General features: G+C 44.7%; 1 protein-coding gene across 1 annotated transcript in view; it reads right to left on the bottom strand.

The window, feature by feature from the left end:
- The window catches only part of RCSD1 (RCSD domain containing 1), a 94,116-nt gene extending 87,197 nt beyond the window's left edge, over window positions 1-6,919 (bottom strand). The window contains exon 1 of the mRNA XM_072830460.1: window positions 6,881-6,919. Within this exon, the coding sequence (XP_072686561.1) occupies window positions 6,881-6,907 (27 nt within the window). The 5' untranslated portion in view covers window positions 6,908-6,919. The remainder of the gene's footprint in view (window positions 1-6,880) is intronic.
- Between the last annotated feature and the right edge of the window lie 10,447 nt (window positions 6,920-17,366).

Below are 17,366 nucleotides of genomic sequence, written 5' to 3'. Positions count from 1 at the left end.
TTTTTAAAGATTCCATTTGCTCATTCGTGAGACACATACAGAGAGAGGCATAGACATAGGCAGAGGGAGAAGCAGGCTTCTTGTGGGAAGCCTGATGCAAAACTCGATCCCAAGACCCTGGGATCACCACCTGAGCCGAAGGCAGATGCTCAACCACTGAACCATCCCCAAATTCAATTTCAAAAATAATGTTTAAAAACAGGAAAAGAGGGGCTCAATCAGTAAGTATCCGACTCTTGATTTTGGTTCAGGTCATGATCTCAGGGTCGTGAGATCAAATCCTGGGTCAAGCTCTGTACTGTGTGGAGTGCACTTAGGATTCTCTCTCTCCTTTTCCCTCTGCCCCTCACTGGTCACACTCTCTCCCTAAAAATAACAAAAATAATAATGATACAATAAAATAAACTCCTTTAAAAATAAGTAAAAATAGGAAAAGAAAGAAGAAAATCTTTGAAGTGTTTGGAATTTCCAAGAGAGACCTAAGTGATGGTATAATCTAAGATAATTTTAGCGTCTAAAAACACCTAAGTTCCTAACTCCGAAAGCAAGTCTCTTCTTAAAATGCTGCCTGGAATATTCTACAGTCCAGGGGTCAGGGAAAGGGTTCCAGTTCTACCTCAGACTTCCATTCTGCTTTTTCCTTTTTGTAAAATACATCAGCCCTCTTTTTCCAGCTGTTTGCCCCAGTAGCAATTAAAGAACCCATTATTTTTTCTATTTTTGTTTTTTTTTTCTGACAACATTCATGGCAAATTCCTAATCAGCACCAATTCAACACACCAAGCCAAATGAAGATGTCACGTACAGAATAATGAGCATGTGGGCTTGCAAAGAAGACACGATTTGTTGTCCAGGACCCCCCTGTGGGACAGTGAGGGGCTGGGGGAAGGGGAGAAGTGGGTGGCTAGGTGGCAAAGTTCTGTAAATAGTTCTGGACATACAGTAAGAAGACGGGTGCCGAGTGTAGCTACTCTTCTTTCTTTCTTTCTTTCTTTCTTTCTTTCTTTCTTTCTTTCTTTCTTTCTTTCTTTCTTTCTTTCTTTCTTTTTATTGGTGTTCAATGTAGCTATTTCTCTGACTAGTTAAGTATTGGGGGGCAAATCATCCAATGTCTCTTGTCACACAAGAGAATGTCCACATCCGAGAATTGGGGGTGGTGAGCCTGCAAGGCTGTCACGGGGGTTCACTGGGATCTTGTGCACACAGCGGCCAGTGCAGATCCTGTTGCTCAAGACATGATGATAATAGGAGAGGAGGAGGAAGAAGCACCATGTCCAGGTTTCTTCTTTTCCTCTTCTACTTATCCCTTTTCTCTCTTCCTAGCCTCCCAGTGCCCTGAGGGTCCCAGACCCCTTCTGCCGTCAGGACCACACCCCCACACCTCCTCTCGGATGCTCCACTGCACACCTGCGATAGAGAGTTAGAGATGTGGCCAGTGTCCTCCAGATGCCCTCTGCCAGGTGCAGAGAGAGCTGAGGTGTTTGGAGATTTCACTGAGGAGGTGATACTGGGATTAATGATGAAGACCCAAAGCAGGTTTTTTTCCAGACTGTGAGGTCAGCAGAAGCAAGCCAGAGGATGCGTGGAAGTGTGCACTATAGGGAGGGAAAAGCAAAGTCGAGTGTGGCTGGGATGGTGGAGGAGAATGAGGGCGGGCTTTGGACATGCTAAGGAGCTTGGACTTTCATAGGAGAAGAGGCAACCCGGGAGAGGCTGTTTGGCAGGGATTAGAATTGCATTTTGGGATGATGATTCTGGCAGCAGATGGAATCGGAGGCAATATGTTTGCAGACAGGGAAACAAATCAGGACATCCTGGCCACGTCAGCTGAGGCATGAGAAAGACCTAAACTGGAACGGAGGGGAGGACTTGAAAGACATGGCAAGTTTCTTATTGATGAGCGAGGACTGGGGTGCAGGGGTAGTGCAGGGGTAAGCTAGAGCAGATGAGGATAACTAAGACTTTCAGAGGAGGGTTGCCAGGTTCATGGGACAAAAACACAGGACAGATGTCCAGGCAAATTTAAATTTCATATCATCAATGAATAATTTTTAGTATCAATGTGTCCTGTGCAATAATTCATCTAACGTTCAAATAGAATTGGGGGTCCTGGGTTTTCTCTGGTAACTTGATTTCAGAATCATTTCCCTAAAATGCAAATCTGATTTGCTTAAAGCATTGCTATTTCCTAGGTAGATAATCCTCCTGGGAAGAGACTGTACTTGTTAGTTAGAAAGAGTGTCTGGGGTGGGGGAGAAGTGGGGGTGAGAGCATGTGAGTGGCTCAGTTGTTAAGCATCTGTCTCTGGCTCAGGTCATGATACTGGGGTCCCTGGATCTCAAGTCATGACCCTGGGGTACCCAGATCAAGCCCCACATGGGCTCCCTGTTCAGCAGGGAATCTGCTTCTCCGTCTCCCTCTGCCTTTTTCCCCACTCATGCTCTCTCTCTCTCCCTTTCTCTGTCTCTCTCAAATAAATAAATGAAATCTTTAAACAAAATGAAACAATAACAACCAAAAGAAAGAGTATTTGGGTCAATTGAGCAACCCTGGTTTTCCTTCTCAGTTGGAGGATAAACCTAGTGAAGAGCACTTTCCTAGCACCGTCTTTATTTTAGTGGCATAGCCCACCTGTGCCAACATCTACTCCGTATGTTTTTAGATCTATGTTACATTTGCTCATTTTTAAATTAGTGTTGTCCTAAGTAATCATAGCCATGAAATCCTCACTTCAGTGTGCTATTTTTTCTGTACTAATTAAAATAAACACCTATAAAATAATTTTTTTAGCCCCATACTACAAAAAATTTGCATACGCACTTTGGGAAATTCCAGTAAAGTCAGGAGAACTGGGCTGGGGCTGGGCTAAGCTGATTCATACCTGAGGGGCCTGGAGCCCCAGTCATGGTCATGGGGAGAAAGGTGTCCCCATGTGCTTGTGAACCTGTACTTGACTACACAAGATTAGGAGAGGATGGACAAGCCCCAGTAAGAAACAGGTAAGTGGGACTACAGCTCACCCTCCAGGGTCCTCCTGGCCCCACTGCTCAAGATGAACTGCATGGGGACAGGTGAGTGCCAAGAACGTGGCTTCAGATTAGTTGGGTTGAGGCCTGACCTCCCTGGGGACTGTAAACTGATATCCAAGAACACTCACTGTGGGATTTGGACACAGACTGCGATCTACCTGCTTGCACAATATCTAATTGTTCCTGACTTATTTGGAAAGCTTCTCCTGATACTTGGTAGCAGTTCAGCTTGGTTTCAGTCCCTGGGCCATCCAACAGTTTTTCCCAGGTTCCTTGATGGAGACTGGAGCCATTGGAATTGGGGCGCCCTGAACTCAAACCAACCAGCCATTCTTGCCCAGGTACCTCTGACCCTAAAGGTCATGCCAAGAGCCGGGAGGCTCTGATCATGATTTCAGCACTTCAGCCAAATAATGGCTTTCAGTGTTGTGTTTCCCAAATGCCACAAGGCTCTCTTCCCTCCAGGTTTCACTGATCTACCCTGCTTGTAGAAGACCCCTGGATTGTGTCAACATTCCTCTGGGCCCTCCCTCTGCTTATCAAAGTCCAGACCTCTTGGTGTGGGCTGACGGATGCCTGTGTACTTTTCCAAGGTGGGCTAGTGAGACAAAAGACTGTAGGGGTGGGGAAGGTGAGTTGGAATGAATGTGCGGCTGCTGTAACAGACCAAAATACAATAACTTACACTAAGTTATTTCTCTCTCATATAAAATTTCAGGTGAGTAGTTCAGAGGTGGTACTCCAAAATGGCTTCCTCAGCTCCCGCCATCACATTCCATATCCCTGCCATCAGGAAAAAGGAGAGCACAGGCTTTTGTTTTAAGGGGCTGGCCTTGGGCAGCCTGGGTGGCTCAGTGGTTTAGTGCCGCCTTCAGCCCAGGGCCTGATCCTGGGGCCTGATCCTGGAGACCTGGGATCGAGTCCCACATTGGGCTCCCTGCATGGAGCCTGCTTCTCCCTCTGCCTGTGTCTCTGCCTCTCTCTCCCTGTGTCACTCATGAATGAATGAATAAATAAAAATCTTAAAAAAAATAATAAGGGGCTGGCCTAGAAGAGTACACATATCACTTTTACTTATATTTCATGTTGGCCCAAACGTAATCACATGGACAGTTGTAGTTGCAAGGGAAATTGGGAAATGTAGTCTTTAGCTGAGTTGCCAGTGTGCAGTAAGAGCTTCTATTGCTGTAGAAAAAGAGAACAGATGCTGGGGAGAACAGATAACCACTCCCACAATAACTCTGGGAAGAGTTGCAATCTTGGCAAGTTGTTTGCCCCTCTGTACAATTAGGTAATGGTAATTAATCTGCCCACTTCACTGGCATGTTGGGAGGCTCAAACAAACTACTATCTTTGAGAACCTGGAGTAGGTACATCATCACCTGAAAAGCAGGGTGCTACCTACTGCACTGGGAAACCCCAAGGTGGCTTTTTGTTGTTGCTTTTAAGCTGTGAGCACTTGGTTCTAGCTGTTCAGCTTGGTTTAGGGTGAAAACCACATATCTGAAATTTCCTGGAATTGCGTTTCCACTCACAGAGGAATACTTAGGTATGTCCTAGTCACCTCCACTGGTTAGCCTGCCCTGGCATGGCCACATACCCTTCCCCAGGCTCGTGGGCTCCTATCTTTCTCCTGAGTGACAGTCATGGGCATCCTGCCCCACAGGGTCTTTCTGAGCTCTAATCATGTGTGGCTGATGAAGGCCCAGGAAGTCACTCCTCGCAGAATGGTTTTGGGTGGAGAGCCCAGGAACAGGACTGGCAGGGAGGAAACTGGTGAGCCGCCCCCGGCTTTGCCATTCTGAGTGGTTCTCTCCACCCCATGGGCAACAAACCATAAAAAGCAGTCTTGGCATGTTTTTGCACCCCTCACTGAGCTTGTATGACAGTCTACAATGTGTATTAGTTACGGCAGAATTTGGTCTCTAAGCTCCCTAAGGAAGGAAGGAAGGAAGGAAGGAAGGAAGGATGGGAGGGAGGAAGGAAGGAAGACAGGAAATCTTTTCTCAGCATCTTTTATGTCACAAGCATATAAACAACTTGCCAGCATTTATCCCTCAGCCAACCTCATGGCCTGCAGGTATTATGACTTTCTTCTTGATGGACGAGGACTCAGAGGTTGAACTATCTTGCTAGGGACAACATAGCCATCAAGTAAAAGAATCAATATTTGAACCCAAGACCTATGACACCACATCTGCCTCTTTTTCTATAATGACATAATTATTTTTATTATAGCTGAGTGTGAAAGAGTAGAAATCACCTGGTCAGTCCTTGGATCCTCCTTTGGGCAGTAGCATGATTTCACATCTACTGCAAGGACCCAAAGGAGTTAGAATAACTGGCCTTTTTCACCATTTCATCCCTGACAGTGCACAGCACAGTACCTGACATGTGAAACAGGTGACTAAAGTATTTACTGGACATACTTAAGTTGTTAGATTGATATTTTTAAAAGAATCATAGCTGTATTCCAAGAGTGAAAGGTAAAAGTGCCTTGCAAAGCCTTCATGGGACTAGGGTCTTTACACAGATACAACAAACAAGTGAAATCAAGGAAGGAGGTTTTCTAGACACAACTGTTCATGCCCAGATTCCTGGCAGGCCCTGAGCACGAGTTCACCGATGGCCCTTGTGTCTGGTATCTGAGTTACAGTCTTGAATCGGTGGCAAGAACAGATGACACTTCCGGCAGGCATCCCCCAGAGGAGAGAATTTCCCACGAGGTCTGTGCATGGCAACCATCCACCTCGGATTCTCTGGCATAGTCCAGTTTTGTCTTTTTACAGAAGTTTTAGAAAGGCACATGCTGGTTGGGTAATGAGTCCTGCTCTTGAATTTGGAAAATATGGTTATAGCAGGCACGTGGAAGGTGCCTTTTATTGCTTCCTGCTGTAGATCAAAAGTAGAGAGGTTGGATTGCCCAGGACAGCCTGCTTTACCCAGGCCAAGGGAGGGACCTCAGGGCTCATGAGTCATTCTGCTATTCTGTTGAGGTCAGGAGGCCTGGGGCAGCTTCCCCAAGAGAAAATCTACTGAAGCAGGGCTGCATCCCCTCGGGTCCTGGAAAAGCTACGGAAAGTGATAACAGGAAAGGGAAGAAGCAGAGTCAGAAACTGCTCTTTGGATCTCATTGCACAAAGGAAGGAGGTGACCCAAGGCTCCTTGTGACACAGGAAGAAGCACTTTTGGGGAAGTGAGAGCTCTCCCTGCAGATCTCTCAGATTAGAGGCCAACCGTGGGTGGCCCCAGGGTAAGCATGAACTTCTTTTGTGGTTCTAGCTCTTTCCACACCAGGGTGGGGTCACTGCTGGATAAGGGTGCTTCTCACAAGCATTGTCAAACCAAACCAATAGCCTATTTGTTTTCTAGGACCAGTCCATTAAGATCTCCCCTGTCCCCATCCCACCCTTTAGCTCCCAACATGTCTGGTGGCTCCCTGAGGGTTGCGCTTTGTGCTAGGCCTCAGGAGACTTGGGGTCTTATCTGGATTCACCAATCAGCTCTGACACCTCCGGCACATCACTTTTCCCCTCTGAGCCCTGTTTTCCGGACAGTTGAATGAGGAGTAGTGAAGGCTGACAGAGCTATAGTGCTTACCACTCACTCACTCACTTGACTGGTGGCTTCACTCTGACGTGACTCAGCCAGCTGACTCCGCATGAGGAAAGCTCGAAAATGTTAGCTTTCCTCAGTCCAGTACAAACTTTCCAATTCTACACACTCCATTTTTTCATCCATTCATTCACTTAAACATGTATTGAGCACCATTGTATGTCAGCACTGGTAAGTACCACCTAGTGTTTGCTTCTACTTGCTGAGCCCCTCTAATGTGACTTCTGCTGTCTTACCTGCTGTAGATAGATCATCCATCCCATTTAGTCCTTCCCACAGCTCCAGGAGATGACACTTCCCTTTTTAGGCTAAGAATTTAAGCCTCTTGTTCCATACACCGATGATTCTGGGTCAGACCCGGGTCCTGTTTTGATACACCCATTGTGTCACTGCAGAGATGAGTGATATGCAGTCAGTTGGTTCTGATCTGAAGGAGGTTCCAGCCAGCAGCCCTGTGGCAGAAGGACAGCCCTTGACATTAGAACATGTCCTACCAGTTCCAGAAAACCTGGTAACCCTGGAACATGTAGCAGCTCCTTTTCTCTCCATGCTGCCACAGGTTCCCCAGCCCCGGGTCCCACGAGAATGTAAACCGTAGAAACAGCGCCCTCGTGTGTCAGAAAACCAACATACACTTGAACTCGGGAAGGACACATTTTAAACAATCTTAAACTATGCAGCACTTTAGTTTTTACTCCCCACCCCCCCCACCCCTTTCCTTCTATGCCTTTGAAACATGCTGGGGAGAAATGATGACAACTCGCTAAACCTGCAGAATTTCACCCACAGGTGAATGACTAAAGCTAGGATCAGCAAGGAGAGAACAAGGTGACCAATCTTGGAATACTCCCTGTGAATGACTTGATGTCCTGCGAAGGCCTGGAAAATCAAAACTTCTGTTGTTTCAATCTGAGAATGATCCTTACTTCTTTATATGTTCCCTTTCTTCCTTTATACTTGATTTTCCATTTTTTTCTCTTTTTCTCATTTTTTTCTCTATTCATTTGCTTTTCCCCCTTCCCCTCTCTACTCTCCCTAACTACTCTTAGAAGCAGTTATATTTCCTTACAAATCATAGCATTTTTATTTTTCTCTTTCATGTTATTCAAAAATTTTGCCTCTTCCTTTTTGAGTGTGTGTTTTGGTGGAGAGGGTATGCAAAGAGAGAAACCCTGATATAATAGAGAAAATCAGATTTGGATCCAGAAGATCTGGATCTACCCATCCCTCTCTGCTCTTCCCACAGTCGCTTATTGCAAGTAACACAATGTATAGGCTGGGACATAATGATGCAGGCAAGCACACGTTGATAATATTAAAGTAATGCATCCCTGCACATCTAATCAAAATCGGTCACAAGATACTTCATTGTGAAATCTCTCAGAATCCAACACAAAGAGGAGCAAATAATTAGGAATTGTGTTCATCATATTCATTAGGTGAACAAACAATTGTTCTTTGGAAGGACTGTGCTTTCTGATATCAGGACCTGACAAATTGCCCCCATGGGGACTCAGGAGGGGAGGGCTTCAATGGGAGACACTCTCACCAACTGCCCTGCTATAGCTACAGTAACACATTTCCTTAGAACAATGTTCAAAGTAAGGCTGATAGTGTAACTCCAGGATAGAGTTCAGTAAAAATAAAACCAAACAAGGCCAGGGTGGGGTGGAGTGCGGTGGGGTGGGGGGGAGCGGTGGCGGGGGGTTGGGGGGATGCACGACTATATAATCCAAGGAGGCAATTCTCTGTTACTCTGATACACTTCAAGGGTAAAATTAGGAATAGCTACAACAATGAGTGGACTGCTTGTTCTTAGGAAATCTACCACCCATATTATTTCTCCTGACTCAGATTTTGATAAAACTGAACAAGGCAGAATGTGAGTTTGCAATCTCTCAAAAGAATCTGTGTTGTTGATAAAAAGAAGATTGTCGTGCTTTTAATAACTGAAAAGGAGAAGAGAATTTAGGATTGCCTCCAGACACATGGCTGGCTGGGGCCCTACTCCATCTCAGCAGAGGGTGAAATAAGACTTAGAAATTGGAGTCAAAATCTTAAAAAAACAAAACAACAACAACAAAAAAAAAACAACAGTTTGGGGTCAATTGTAGCTAAGGAAAGAAAGAAAAAAAGAGGCACCAAAAAATTCTTGAATTTTCACTTGCACAGGACCTACTAAGATACTTGTTTACAATGCAGGGCCCCAGGACCCACCCCCCAAAATTTTGGCTTCATTCTTCTAGACTGGATAGATGAATCTGCACTTTAAACTCTAGAAACAATTAGGACAAGACGCTGTTTTAAAGTGGGGCTATGAGAATTTAGTTGGGAAAGGAAAAATGCAAAGCAGTTGCTAGTGATCATTCACTTTTTTATAGATTTATTGATTTATTTTGTTTATGAGAGATTACAAAAATCTCTCAGTAAAATGCCTTGAACTGATGTTAATTTTAAACTACAATTTCCTGGTAAATCCTGTAGGACAAATTAGCTTAGAATGATGCCCCTCCTTCAGGAACTAAATGTTCTAACTTGATGCATAGAATTGCTGCTATAAGCCAATTTTGTGTTGGAAGATGTTTGCCAAAATAAATTTGATTTTATTTTTTTTGAAATTTATTTTTTTTTTAATTTTTATTTATTGATGATAGTCACACACACAGAGAGAGAGAGAGAGAGAGAGAGAGAGAGAGAGAGGCAGAGTCACAGGCAGAGGGAGAAGCAGGCTCCATGCACCGGGAGCCCGACATGGGATTCAATCCCGGGTCTCCAGGATTGTGCCCTGGGCCAAAGGCAGGTGCTAAACCGCTGCGCCACCCAGGGATCCCAATAAATTTGATTTTAGAGGAAATACTCCAATCAGTAGGTCATTTAGGATTAGGTTTTCATGTAACAGAAAAGTCACAGTGGCTCAAATAAAGCCTAGTACTTTTTTTTTTTTTAAGATTTTATATATGTATTCATGAGAGACGAGAGAAAGAGAGAGAGAGAGAGAGAGAAGCAGGCTCCCTGTGGGGAGCCTGATGTGGGACTTGATCCCGGGACCCTGGGATCGCGACTGAGCCCAAGGCAGACACTCAATCACTGAGCCATCCAGGTACCCCTGCTTGTTTCCATTCTTACAGTTTTGAAAACTGTACATGTGGGTGCCTGGATGACTCTGCCGGTTAAGTGTCTGCCTTGGGCTAAGGTCAGAATATCAGGGTCCTGGAACTGAGTCCTGCATTGGCCTCCGTGCTCGGTGAGGAGCCTGCTTCTCCCTCTCCCTCTGCTCCCCGCCCCACAGGTGCTCTCTCTTTCTCAGATAAATAAATAAAATCTAAAAAAATGAAAAAGAAAGAAAACTGTACACATGTGACATAGCTGTGACAAACCCAAGCAGCACAGAAGATAAAAACCTGCAAGTTCTCTATTGCCACAGCCCCCACCCTCAGTCCTGCCTCAAGGGCAGTCTTGGTGCCCTTTGGGGCATTTCTTGCCAGATGAGATTGTTTCCCACTCAGACTTGTTACCTGATTTATCAGGCTCCTTACCCTGACTTCTGTTTTAGTTTGTTCTGTATTACTGTGGAGTTTCACTGTTATTTATCCCAAGGAGGGAGGCAGGGAGTCAATGATTACAGATGTTAGAAAGTTAAAGGGCTGGGGATGCTTAGTAGTTAAATGTCTGCCTTTGGCTCAGGTCATGATTCCAGGGTCCTGGGATTGAGTTCCACATTGGGCTTCCACATTGGGCTCCCACAGGGAGTCTGCCTCTCCCTCTGCCTATGTCTCTGTCTCTCAGTCAGGTCTCTCATGAATAAATAAATAAGTAACCTTAAAAAAAAAGAAGAAAGTTAAAGGGCTTGAGAAATTGCAATGGGTTCTCACAAATTATTCCTTGCTATATAAGCCAGGAAATGTAAATGGACCTAGGTTTGCTCTTTTTTCCCCCCACTTGACTTAAGGAATTTTCTTTCTTTTTTTTTTTTTTTTAATTTTATTTAGTTATTCATGAGAGACACACAGAGAGAGGCAGAGACACAGGCAGTGGGAGAAGCAGGCTCCATGCAGGGAGCGATTCCCAAGACTCCAGGATCACGCCCTGAACCAAAGTCAGATGTTCAACCGCTGAGCCACCCAGGCGTCCCAGGAATTTTCTTTATCTTGTTAACAACTGATGGCTGGACAGCACCAAGGCCTCTGTACCAAGGGGAACACTCAGTGGAGGAGAGGAATGTTTTCCCCTCCTTTTTGATTTACTTATTTATTTTTCTAATACCACCTTGTTGTATGAAAGTCTCAGGGTGTCAAAAGTACAAAAACATTGAAAATGGAGTTAGGAGGTAGGAACAGGCAAGTGTTGCAAGCCTTATACCTATGGACCAGGTAGGTGACAAAATGAGGAGGTGACCCAGAAGGACCTGGAGAGGTCAGATCCTTTCTAAGATGGCTTAGGCCACCTGATTCCATTTCCTCAAAGCATGGTAGAAATGCACATTTCCTGATTTCTAACTTTTAGAAACTCCATCTTATAAAACTTCAAGTCGGAATCTCTCAGGTTAGAAGCCAGTTGGTGGTTTTCCTCAAAGAAGTGGGGACAGACAGAAAGAGACATGAGCGCGATCACCTGGAATTGTTCTGGGTCTTCATCTAGGCTGGTTCCATGTGTGTGTGCAGTTTGTGAACATTTAATGGAGCCACACATAGGATTTGTGCCTTTCTCTCAATAAAAAGGTAAAAAATAAATTCATGTCAAAATAACCACAGCCTGGATTTGATGTGTGGGACAGCATTCCATCTTCTGAAATTAGGCCACAAAGGAAGTTGGGTTGTCTACATGGAAGGACAGGTCCCAGGGTCCTAAAGCGAATCACAGGAAGTCAGAAATCCACTTTGGAACTTCCCAGCAGCCAAAGCAGAATGGAAAATGAAAAATATAGTCATTTATATGGTGTGTCAGGCCAAGGAGAGAAAAAGATAAATGAATATCAGAAAAACCTTCCTGGGTGCACAAAACTCACAGAACAGCTGTGCGATTTTTGTCACTGAGTAAAACAGGTTTTACTTTCAGGCTCCAGCTTATTTTGTCTTTTGGCTTGCTGGGCTGGGAAAAGAAATTTCTTTTTCATGCAAAAGTAAATATGTTTAAAAAAAGTAAATATGTTATATGTACATATATATAGATATTGTGTATCTATATACATGTGTGTAATATCTAATCCAGATAGATTATCACCAATGCCTCCCATACTGCCAATGTTATTTTTTCTCAGCCTCCTGCCTCCCCACTAGAGGTCATGGTATCCTAAATTTTGTGTTTTAAATTCCTTTGGCTTTAAAAAATAGTTTTAACACAGATATATTTATATATATTTATAAACTATGTATGCTTAATTTTGTTTCTTTTTGAGCTTAAAAAAAAAGCATTTATGATGGACAACCCTCTGCAACTTGACTTTGCCCACTCAATTTCATATTTCTAGGATCCTTTGACAGTGATACAGGCAGCTGGAGAGAATTTATTTCCATTGTTGTATAACATTTCACCACTGGGACTGGGTCGAACAGGAAGAAATTCAAGACTCCTTGGAGAACTACCAAGACAGATGCTCTTGTCCTGCCCTGGACATATGAGGTTATGATGGTTTGCCCCTACCTGGGGCCTAAGAATGGAGCCAATACAGGGAAGAGCAGAATGCAGGTGGAAAGAAATGGACCTGGAGTATATCCCTTGAACTCTGAGTGCAGCTGTTCTGGGAGGGAGAGCTTCCCTTGGGCTCTTCACTAACACGAGCTCATCTGTGCTCGAGTTTGGGCTCTTGTCAGTCTGAGGGTGATTTTACTGACACTTATCTAGACAGTGTCCTCATAGGTAATAGAGTCCTATGCTTAACCAACTGTGCCACCCAGGCATCCCTATTATTTCTTTTTATTCTTAGCCGAGCTAACAGGTAACAGTTCAAAACACTAATACTAACAATGCACTTGATTATGCATGCTAATATACATGCATGCTAATGCATACTTGCAGATAAGTAAAATAACCAAGGAGGGGAGGAAAGAGGATTATTTGCATCAGTACCATCCAACAATTGCACCCCTTAATATTCATCCAAAGCAGTTGAAAAACTCATGTTCACACAAAAACCTGCACACAGATGTTTAGAGCAGCTTTATTGATGATGGCCAAAATTTGGAAGCAACCAAAATGTTCTTCAGTGGGTAAATGAACAGTGGCACATCCAGATAATGGAATATTGTTGAGTGCTAAAAATAAATGAGCTATCAGCCTTGAAAAGACATGGAGGAACTTTAAATGCCAATTACTAAGTGAAAGAAGCTGAAACAAGCTACATACCATGTGATCTAGACTATATGACATTGTGGAGACAGTAAAAAGATGAGTGGTTGCCAGGGGCTGCGTGGTGGGGATGAGGGAGGGATGAGCAGGTGGTGCTGAGGATTCTGAGGCAGTGGAAGTGCTCTGTATAATATCATAATGATGATGCATGTCATTATACACCTGTCCAAACCCACAGAATATCCAACACCAAGAGTGAACCCTAATGTAAACTATGGACTTTGGGTGATTATGACATGTTAGTGTAGTTTCACTGATTGTAACAAACGTGGCCTTCTGGTGGGGAATGCTGAGAATGGGAGAGGCTGTGTGTATGGGAAATCTTTGTTCCCCTCAATTTTGCAGTAAACCTAAAACTGTTCTAAAAAACTCTTTTTTTTTTTTTTTTTGGAAAGGCAGACTGCCACATGCAGTGCCTCATTTGAGTATATTGGGAGTCTTAGAAGCTTGATGACCCTACATTCTCCTACAAATGGACCTTGAGAGCTTGTTTGGAGGTTCTAGCAGGGCACAACAGCTACTTGTACACCCTTGACCAAAGAGCAGTCCTCCTCTATCGGGGAAAGTCATCCTCTTCAACCAAGTGCACAGCTTTAGGAGGAAGGAAGGAGGGAGGGAGGGGACACCCACCTCGCAAGACATGCCAACCAAATCAACCCTGGTGATCACTAGGGTGATCACTGGGGTGACGGATATCATAGTCAGATCACCCTCACATACAACACAGTGGATCATTAGGAGACTGGGAGCAGCCACCACAATAAAGAATTAAAGTCTCAAAAAAAAAAAAAAAAAAGAATTAAAGTCTCTGTTTCAGTTTTCAGACCTGAGCCAGTTTGCAGACCTAGAACCCACTAATCTAGGAGAGGCTGAATCTCTTGGAAAAAGGCCTTGTAACACCACGGCTAGTATAAATGGCAATGATGCCCTCAGTAGTTCCCTCTCCCTCCCACAAAAGTAAGAACTATCTAGTTAGGTAACTGTGCACTGAGAAAGGGGTAGTACCAAATATTTTGAGGACACAGGATCCAAGCTGATATGATACCTGGAAACCTAAAGCCTTACCTTGTCCCTTCGTTAGAGTAGGGGCAGGTGGGGACCAAGTAATAAGTCATCCTGACCTCAGTCCAGCTCACAGCTGCTCTCTAGGGGTCATTTTCCCTGTCCCCAAATGTATCATTTGAAATGGGCAAACTTGAGGGTTGGCAGAAACCTTATATTGGCCTGCATAGTGAGGTATCATAGTGGGGAAGGTCCAGGGAAATCCCCTGAAAGTGTTCCCTTACCCCATCCAAGATAGTAGGGGCAAGCAGTGGTGATTCATGCCATCCTGAAAACCATAAAGGATGTGGGTTGGTGGCTCCCAACATGTCTCCATTTAATTTACCACTCTGGGCTGACATGGGTCCTGGAGGATGACAGCAGACTGTGGCAAGGTCAACCAAGTCATAACCTCAACTCTAGCTGCTGTGTCATACATGCTCTTTGCTAGAGTGAATTACCACTAATCTTCACATGGGATGTGGCCTTTGGTTAGCTATGCACCTCTTTCTAGCCCTGTCAGAAAGGGGAATCTGAAACAGTTCTCATTCATGTGGGAGTCTTGTACTTTTGAGTACTTTTTGAGGGGCATTCTTGCTCCTCTAGGACCTTCCCTCTTTCTGCAATAATGCAGTAGAGGGACCTGGATTTCTGGGCCATGCAACATGGTCATTATGTTGGTTCGTCTTATGCTGACATTATGTTATTCAGACTCTATGACCAAACAATGGCTAATACATTGGAAGAATTGTTCAGACACATGAGCCCTACTTTCTGACCCTAACCTGGTGTGGGAGTGGGGAACAGTTATGTCTCGGTGGTGGTAGAAAGGTTCCCCACCTGCTTTTGCTGGTGTGGGTGGAGTCAGTTTTTTCTATGGTACTTGGTTGGAGTAGAATGATTTCTGTCTAAAAGTTTCTGCTTTCTACAATGATCCATTCCTGCTCTTTGGCTAAAGAGAACAGATTTTTTTTTAAAGATTTTATTTATTTATTCATAGAGACACAGAGAGAGAGAGAGAGAGAGAGAGAGAGGCAGAGACACAGGCAGAGGGAGAAGCTGGCTCCATGCAGCGAGCCCGATGTGGGACTTGATCCCGGGTCTCCAGGATCACACTCCAGGCTGCAGGCGGTGCTAAACCGCTGCGCCACCAGGGCTGCCCGTGAACAGATTTTTGTAGGAGCTTTCCCCCCCACCCCTCACCTATGCTCATTGTGCTTGCAGATTGCCAGTTACTTTAGTGGCAAGTTTGGGATATATTAGAGAAGAGAAAATCCAGAGAGCCCACCACTGTGTCCTTCCTCCCATCCCATGGCCTTTAGCCAGTTAGCCATATTTTCTCCATCTTTTAGAGTCTTATGTTTTTTAAAAGTATATGTAATTCTCAGGGTTTTCAGTTGTACTTAATGGGAGGACTAGGGAAAAGGAATATTCCATCTGCTGGAAAGTGGAAGCCCAGAAGTGTTTGAGCCTCAGAAACGAGATCTCCCACAATATAACATTGGACCAAGTGATCCACTTTACAGCACAGGAGACACAGAAGTAGGCCCATGACCCTAGGGTTCACTGGTTCATCATGGAACAGAACGCACAGAAAATGCCATCCTGAGAGAGCCATGGAATGCCCTCTGGAGGCACTGCTGAGGTACGGGGCTGGAGTGGATACCACATGAAGTCGGATGTCATCCTCCTGGACAGAGTACACATTCCCTATCACCAATCATTACATGGTACAGTGTCCCCATCAGTAGACTACTTGGGTCTGGAAAAATGGGGTGAAAATAAGAGGTCCCATTTATCCTTGTTCCAAGTGGTCCACTTTGGAAATGCATGTTTCCTGCTCCGCATTGCCAGGCTCTGCAGCTTTAGAGGTCTTGGCTCCCAGAGGGGGAACGTATCCACCCATCATCTTGAGTTTCCCATGCTAAGAGACCAGCAGGAAAAGACCTGATCATTAGGAGGAGGTAAATCTGCTATTACCCTGGGGTCAGAGAAGAACTCCTCACTGTCAACCCTTCCTTGAGGGGTGGGGTGAAAGCAGAGTCAGTAATTTGGAGAGTGGGTAATTGATTTCTTCACTCTCTTGACTTCCAGTACCCTGTCGGGTTGTCCTAACTCATCTTGGCCCCCAGTCTCACCACTGTTGTCAGAATAGTCTGTGCGATGCAGCCTCTAGGAACCACCACTCATGGAGGTGTTGCCTGTGATGACAGGATACTTCCCCTCTGCCACCTCAGCCATCGAGGCCTTTTGTGTTCAAGCTTCCTATCTGCAGAAAGCAGGCTTGGGGGCAGTAGATTAGATTGCTAGGAAGATTTACCAACCCTTGTTCCTCATTTCTTCCCTGCATGGCTTTCTCTATGTCTCTCTCTTCTTCTTCGTTTTTTGTTTTTTGTTTTTTTTTTTAAGATTTTAATTCTTTGAGAGAGAGAGAGAGAGAGCGAGCAGAGGGAGAGGGAGAAGCAGACTCCCCACTGAGCAGAGAGCCCAACTGGGGGCTCGATTCCGGGACCCCAAGATCCTGACCCAAACTGAAGGCAGACACTCAACCGACTGAGCCACTCAGTCACCCCTTTTCCCTCTCCCACTTCTTAAAAGATAAGACACTTGTCCCAAATTGGGCATGGAAGCTCTGGGCAATTTTGTCTAGTCCAAGGGCATGGTTGGCCAGGGAACACATTCCATCTTAGTTTTCACTCCCCAGTGCTAGGGGAAAGGCTGCCACTCACACAAAGCTCCCATGAATGATGTGCTAATCAATGTTCAACAATCTGTTAAGAAAAAAGAAAGGAAGGAAGGAAGGAAGGAAGGAAGGAAGGAAGGAAGGAAGGAAGGGTCTTGATTTGTAGCATTTACCAGTTTCCATGGTGTAAACACTCCCCATTTGGCCAACTTCAAGTTGCTGCAAGGTCACTAAACTCAGAGATGGAAGAGATGTGCAGAAGTAACTCTTGAGAGCTGGGACCAGTGTGCTCCAGAGCACCACTGATCTGTTTCTGCAGAAGTCTACAGACTTCTTTCTGGAAACTGTCTCTTTTCTCCTAATTTACTCTCTTCAGAGTTTATCAACAGGTCTGGCTTAAGAAGTATGCTCCTCACGAAGGATGAGATAAGTGGATGAGAGAATGAATGAAATCATTGTTGCTTGCTCTACCATCCTTGTGTGTGCAGCATGAGGCAAACAGTACTCAATGGAGAAAAACTAGTTGGTTTGAAAGGCATTCTGAACATAGAAATGGCACCACACCTGAAGTCAGAAATCTTGGGCTCAGGACCTGACTCTGTCATATAATACCTATCTCTCTGAGGGCAAGTCCGTTCGTTACTGGCTCTGAA

Source organism: Canis lupus, chromosome 6, assembly GCF_048164855.1.
Source record: "Canis lupus baileyi chromosome 6, mCanLup2.hap1, whole genome shotgun sequence".
NCBI lineage: Eukaryota > Metazoa > Chordata > Mammalia > Carnivora > Canidae > Canis > Canis lupus.
This window is presented reverse-complemented; position numbering and strand designations above follow the sequence as displayed.